General features: G+C 36.3%; 1 protein-coding gene across 1 annotated transcript; it reads left to right on the top strand.

Annotated features, from left to right (window-relative positions):
* Nucleotides 1-449: 449 nt before the first annotated feature.
* On the top strand, nucleotides 450-4,001 carry LOC109810356 (uncharacterized). The gene is made up of 2 exons (XM_020373798.3): nucleotides 450-3,218; nucleotides 3,389-4,001. The coding sequence occupies exons 1-2, from the start codon at nucleotides 611-613 to the stop codon at nucleotides 3,775-3,777; spliced, it is 2,997 nt and encodes a 998-aa protein (XP_020229387.1). The 5' UTR covers nucleotides 450-610; the 3' UTR covers nucleotides 3,778-4,001.
* Nucleotides 4,002-7,384: the final 3,383 nt, after the last annotated feature.

Genomic DNA, 7,384 nt, shown 5'->3' with positions numbered 1-7,384 from the left:
TTTGAATAAATATAATTCTATTTGAATTGAATTTCATTTAAATAAGCATAATTCTATTTGAATTGAATTATATTTATTCGAATGAAAGTTTTTGTTTTTAAAAGAAAATATATTTAAATAAAAGTTTTATTAATTTAAATAAATAATTTTTTTCATGAATAATGATTGAACATGAGTAGGTTTTACTTGGGCATAAAAAATATTTTAATCTTATTTTTACCATGGATGGTGATATTTTGTCCTTTTCTTTCTTCCCTCATTTTCTAAACAATTTATTTTTTTCCTTATACCGTAAACTTGTGTTGTGGTAAATCGTAATTACCTGAAACAAACAACGGTTAAATTGAACATAAATATGCAAACGTGATGGTTTAGAGATTAAGATCCTCTCCGGCCAAAATCCCACGGGGCGAAAATACTGCAAGATCTGAACCTTTGAGAGAGAATGTAAGGAACGGTGGTGATTTGAGAAGGAGAGAAAAAGCAAGCAGAGAGTGTGAAAATAGGCGCGTGAAAAGAAAGATGAGAAAATAAGAAGGCATGGTACTACGTTAGTTTTGTTTACTTCAGTTCAGTTCACTCGCACAAGTTGGCAACAACAACAACAACCATGCTTCACCTTAACACCTTCCACCTATCATCACTCTTTCTCTTTCTCTCTCTAACCACCACTCTCTCTCTAAACCAAGACGGCCTCTTCCTCCTCCAAGCCAGGCTCCAACTCTCCGACCCCACCAACGCCCTCGCTTCATGGAACCGCCGCGACGCCACCCCATGCAACTGGACCTACGTCACCTGCCACCCCTCCTCCGCCGCCGTCACCGTCCTTGACCTCTCCAACCTCCAGCTCTCCGGCCCAGTCCCCGCCGCCCCCCTCTGCCGCCTCCCCGCCCTCTCCAACCTCTCCCTCGCCCTCAACAACCTCAACGCCGCCCTCCCCTCCGCCGCCTTCTCCGCCTGCGCCGCACTCCGCCACCTCGACCTCTCCCAGAATCTCATCTCCGGCCCCCTCCCCGCCGCCCTCGCCAACCTCCCTTCCCTCGAATACCTCGACCTCTCCTCCAACAACTTCTCCGGCGAGATTCCGGCCACCTTCGGCACTTTCCGACGACTCGAATATCTGTCCCTCGTCAGCAACCTCATCAATGGAACCATTCCCTCTTCCCTCGGAAACCTTTCCACCCTCAAAAAGCTTCACCTCGCTTACAACACCTTCAACGCCGGTCCCATTCCCCAAGAGTTCGGCAACCTCACCAATCTCGAGGAGCTTTGGCTCGCAGGGTGCGACCTTGTGGGCCCCATTCCGCATTCTTTAGGGAAGTTAACCAAACTTCGGAATCTCGACTTGTCCATGAACACCCTCGTCGGAAACATACCTGAACAACTCGTGTCGGGTTTGAACAGCATTGTTCAAATCGAACTCTACCAGAACTCTCTCTCCGGGGCGTTGCCACGCGCCGCGTTCGTTAACCTTACTCATTTAGAACGATTCGATGCCTCCGCGAACGAGTTGACAGGGACGATTCCCGATGAGTTGTGCGGGTTGAGGAAACTCGGGTCGCTTAACTTGTATGATAACAAACTCGAGGGGGCCTTGCCGGAGAGTATAGTGTTGTCGGAGAGCTTGTATGAGGTGAAACTGTTCAACAACTCGCTCAATGGGTCGTTACCGCGTGGGTTGGGGGGTGGCTCCAAGTTGCAGAGGCTTGATGTTTCGTATAACCGGTTTTCCGGCGAGATTCCGGCGAGGTTGTGCGCCGGAGGAGTCTTGGAGGAGCTGATTCTGATTTACAATTCTTTCTCCGGGAGGATCCCCGAGAGTCTCGGCGAGTGCAAGAGTTTGAGGAGGGTTCGGTTTAGGAACAATAACCTCTCTGGTGTTGTGCCTGAGGGGCTATGGGGTTTGCCCCATTTGTATTTGTTGGAGCTTGTTGAGAATTCTCTTTCTGGGTCGATTTCTAATGCGGTTTCCGGGGCGAGAAATTTGTCAATTTTGTTAATTTCGGGGAATAAGTTTTCTGGGTCGGTTCCTGAGGGGATTGGGGAGTTGGTGAGTCTTGAGGAGTTTGTTGCAAGTCATAATAGTCTCACTGGTAGGATTCCGAGTAGTATCGTTCGGTTGAGTCAGTTGGATAGGCTTGTTCTCAGAGACAATAAGCTTTTCGGGGAAATTCCTGTTGGAGTTGGTGGTTGGAAGAAGCTGAATGAGCTTGATTTGGCGAATAATAGGTTAGATGGGAATGTTCCTAAGGAGTTGGGAAACTTGCCGGGGCTTAATTATCTTGATCTTTCTGGGAACCGGTTTTCGGGTGAGATTCCAATTGAGCTGCAGAATTTGAAGCTGAATTTGTTGAATTTGTCGAACAATCAGCTTTCCGGGGAGATTCCTCCTCTTTATGCCAATGATAATTATAGAAAGAGTTTTCTTGGGAATCCAGGGCTGTGTAGGGCTCTCTCTGGATTGTGTCCAAGCTTGGGTGAGAGTGAGGGTAAGAGCAGGAAGTATGTGTGGATTTTCCGGTTCATATTTGTGCTTGCTGGGATTGTGTTAATTGTTGGTGTGGCATGGTTTTACTTCAAGTTCCGTGACTTCAAGAAGATGAAAAAGGGGTTTCACATTTCCAAGTGGAGGTCGTTTCATAAGCTGGGTTTTAGTGAGTTTGAGATTGTTAAATTGCTGAGCGAGGATAATGTCATAGGTAGTGGAGCCTCTGGGAAGGTTTACAAAGTCGCACTGAGCAATGGAGAGGTGGTGGCAGTGAAGAAATTGTTGGGAGCAAACAAGATGGGAAATAATGGAGCCTCTGATTCTGAGAAGGATGGTTTTGAGATTGAGGTTGAAACATTGGGGAAGATTCGGCACAAGAATATTGTGAGGTTATGGTGTTGCTGCAATAATAGGGATAGCAAGCTGTTGGTTTATGAGTACATGCCTAATGGAAGTTTGGCTGATTTGTTGCATAGTAGCAAGAAAGGTTTGTTGGATTGGGCCACCAGATATAAAATTGCTATTGATGCCGCGGAGGGTCTTTCATATTTGCATCATGATTGTGTCCCGCCTATTGTTCATAGGGATGTCAAATCTAGCAATATCTTGCTAGATGATGAATTTGGAGCAAAAGTTGCTGATTTTGGAGTTGCCAAAATTGTTAATGGACCCAACCAAGGTGCAGAATCCATGTCTGTGATTGCCGGATCTTATGGTTACATTGCGCCAGGTAAGAACCTTAAACTTGATTTATTACCAACGTTTTGAATTTTATTTTGATAAATGAATTCATATCCAACCCTAATACCCTATATGGTAGGGAAACCATTATCAGTCAGCATGTAGGTCATTTATGCGCATAATTAATTAATATGCATTTGATGGTTCAATGTGATGCAGAATATGCTTATACCCTTAGGGTGAATGAAAAAAGTGATATATATAGCTTTGGGGTGGTGATTTTGGAGTTGGTGACTGGGAAACCCCCTCTTGATCAAGAGTATGGGGAAAAGGATCTAGTAAAATGGGTTCACTCCACATTGGATCAGAAAGGACAAGATCAGGTGATTGATCCTACTCTAGATGTTCAGCACAGAGAAGAAATCAGCAAGGTACTCAACGTGGGGCTTCTTTGCACCAGCTCTCTTCCTATAACTCGCCCTTCAATGCGTAGAGTGGTGAAAATGCTGAAGGAAGTAACTGCACTTCCCAAATCCATGAGTGGAAAACTCTCTCCTTATTTTCAGGAAGACGCCTCTGATAATGATCATCAGGGAAGCTTAGTTTGAGTTAGGTGGTGAACATCAAAATAATCAGCTTCAATTTTCACTTTAACTTTGGTACTTAAATATTAGTTCTTGCTTAGGCTAGCTATTATAGTACTTGAAATAGCAATTGTAAGAAATGTCAAGAAACTTTCCGGTTTCAATCATGGCATTGTCTTTAAATGCCGTTAAAAATTGTATAATAAAAGTCACTGTAGAATATATTTAACTGTTTTTGCATTGAACAATATTTTTGCAGGAAATTGTTATATGCAAAACTTTATCCTGTGTTGCCGACCATATTTACTTGATTTGTCTCTGTTCATTTATTTCTGTTGCACTCCTCATTAATACGAGTACCATCACTTGGCATCAGCCATTAGGAATGGTCAAATATTCAAAACTCATGCAAATAGTATTGACTCAGCAGCTGATATTAATATTTGGGAGTTGCTACGGTACCTTCTAAAATTGAGGGGTTTTAATACATTTTTTTATGTAAATTTATAAAAAATTTAAAAAATTAATTTAATTATAAAATGAATAATTTAAATTATACTTATAAAATAAAAAGTAAGATAAAATTATAGAGATTAAAATTATAAGATTTTAATAATATTATAAAATATTAAAAAAGGAAAAATTAATAAATAGTAGAAATAAAAAGTTATTAAAATTACAATATAGAAATTCAAAAATTTAAGACAAAAAAATAAAAAATATACTTAAAAAATTATTAAAATTAAAATATAAAAATTCAAAAAATTTAAGTGAAAAGATAAAAATATACTTAAAAATTATTAAAATTAAACTATTTAAATATATAATAATATTATTACAAATAAATTAAAATATATAAAATAAAAATAAAATGACTAAATAATTTAAAAATTGAAAAAATAAAATATCATAAATATTATTTAAATAAATTATTAAAAATATAAAATATAAAAGACTGTACCGGTACCCTCTCAAATAAGATGGGTACCATAGAATTTCTTTTAATATTTTGTGGCAGAAATTTAAATACAACTATTTTGGGGCATGAACCTGAAGGTGTCAGTGTGTCACACATCATGAGGAAGAAAAAACGCAAGACAAAAATACTTGACCAGTGAGATACTGCTTGATTGACTTTATTATTATTTTTAATTATTACAAATTGTGCATGGTCACTGGTTTTAATAGACATCGTGGAGATTACTTCAAATCAAATCTCAATTTTAATATGCATAAGCAGAAGATATCGGAGATATTGGGTAGTTTTAATGAGTTAATTACTTATATATTATTACCGTAAAGTTTTTTTACACTGGTAACTAATTATATCTTTTAATAGTATCATGTCAGTTGCTTATTTAATGAAATAATAATAAAATAAATAATTTTAAAAAATATGATTAGTTGTTGGTATAAAATTTTTTACACTGATAATGTATGGATGATTAACTCAGTTTTAATATCTATTTTTATTGATACTAGTTTAGCTTTGAAAACATTGAGAAATGTTCTATTTTCGGGGAATGATAATTGGTAAGGGAAACCGATAGCATTTAATTAATGCGGGCAACTTGCATAACCATTCATGTTGGATATGATATTTTCAAATTGAAAAGGGGAACGGTACATAATGGGCTTGCCCTTGGGTTTAATTTCCGGTTTCAACTAATGGGCCACCCCTCTTGAGATTTCATGCATGGCCATCTTCGAACAGTCCAACATTCAAGCGGAAATTTCTTCCTGCACCCAGTTATTTGTCTCATACACCCATCATATCTTTCTAAAATATCCAAACTATTCTTGCATAGTGTCCGGAACTCCCATTTTGCATACTCTATATTGAGTGTTCCAAAGCATTATAGCGTCTGGAATGAGTGTTCAGATTGATCCAAATGATATTATTTTAACATCTGGGTTGATCAATCTGGAACGACCAAAACAAAAAAAAATTAAAAAACGAAATTACCTATTCGCGAAGATGAAGGACCAACCAAGAAGAAAATAAGAATGGAGTGATAGCAACGAGGAAGTTTAGGAAGATGAAGGGGAAGAGTTGGGTGTATATGGAGATAAGGGTATTTTGGAAAGTTTAAGAAATTAAAGAGCGTATGCGACGGAATCCAGAAAATTTGTTAAGTGGGGACAATAGAATATTTTATATTTTTTTTACTAAAAAATATAATAATTTTGAAAAATATTTTTTTATAGTAAAAATTTTAAAATAACTTATTTTTATAAAATATAATTGTCTTATAAATAGAGTGATAATTTTTTCTTTTTTCTTTCTGTCTGAAGTTATATTTAAGTGTCATTTTATAATTTTTTGCAACTTATTTAAGATTAGAGAAATAAAATAATAAAAATTAATTGGATAAAAATAATAAAATTATTAATTTATTTTCTTTTAGCGTCCTCTAAATTTATACACTCATTTAAAACAAAAATATTTTATGAGTGCAATGTCTATTTTTTTTATAAGAGTAAATTTTTTTATTTAAATATAAGTTAAAAAAAATTATATAACAATTATTCTCATCTCTCTTAATGTGGATACTCTCCTACCAACACACAATATACATATACATGATCAAAAGTTTAAAAAATAAAATAAAAATTGAAAAATAACCTACATTAGTAAATTAAATTACGACATCTTTAATGAATAAAGAAGTAATAAATCTTTTAGCCAATTATTTTACCTTCTTCATTATTTTAATATTACTTTTCACCTTCTTCATTATTTTAATATTTTTTTTACTATTTTTCTGTCATTATTGTTTTTCCTGTTAAGATTGTTTGTTATTTTTGGTGACTTAGTCAATTATATTTGTTACCGTTAGTTGTTGCTTATGTTTTCCTACATTATAAGCACTCTAGTTTATGTTGGGTATTCTGTTACTAGAATAAACTCCCACGTCTTTAGTCATGTGAATGTGGTAGTCATCTTTTTTTTTTGTAAGGCTTATACAAAAGTTATATTAGTATTGTTTCAATAATAAAGAAGCTTTGAACTTCAATCTTTGTGCATCACATTTAGAGCTTGGGAGTTCAACAAATGGTATCAGCCCAAGATTAAAAGGGACCTGGTCAAGTAAAGTTAGGAACTACAATCTTCTCACGAAAGAAAAAAGTGTGAAAGAGCAACACATTGTAAGATCAAAAAGGGAGGAGAGATGGCAATGGAAGGAAGCAGTTTTGTGCAACCTGCCATACCCAAGTTTGATAAACATTATGATCATTGGGCTATGCTCATGGAGAATCTTCTTTGATCTAAAAAGTATTGGCATTTGGTGGAGACAAGAATTTTTATAGTAGCAGATGGGGTTGAGCCAACAGAACACAAAACTAATTGAGGAACAACGACTAAAAGATCTAATGGTAAAAAATTACCTTTTTCTAGGTCATTGATCAAAGTATCTTGGAAACTATCTATGATAAGGGGAGTTCGAAGAGCATATGGGACTCAATGAGACAAAAGTATTAGGGTTCAACATGAGTAAAAAGGGCTAAATTGCATGCTTATAAGAAGAGAATTTGAAGTACTTCAGATGAAAGAAGGAGAGATGGTGGATAAGTATTTTGCTCGGATGTTAAGAATTACAAACAAGGTGAAAGCTCATGGAGAAAAGAT

This window comes from Cajanus cajan, chromosome 10 (genome assembly GCF_000230855.2).
Source record: "Cajanus cajan strain Asha chromosome 10, NIPB_CcT2T_4, whole genome shotgun sequence".
NCBI lineage: Eukaryota > Viridiplantae > Streptophyta > Magnoliopsida > Fabales > Fabaceae > Cajanus > Cajanus cajan.
The sequence above is the reverse complement of the archived record's forward strand: the minus strand, read 5'-3'. Positions and strand labels throughout refer to the sequence as shown.

Bases quoted from the DNA above. Each gene is read 5' to 3' on its own strand.
- LOC109810356 (XM_020373798.3), top strand. From the start codon at position 611: ATGCTTCACCTTAACACCTTCCACCTATCATCACTCTTTCTCTTTCTC. The intron at 3,219-3,388 runs GTAAGAACCTTA...AATGTGATGCAG, and splicing joins TTATGGTTACATTGCGCCAG to AATATGCTTATACCCTTAGG.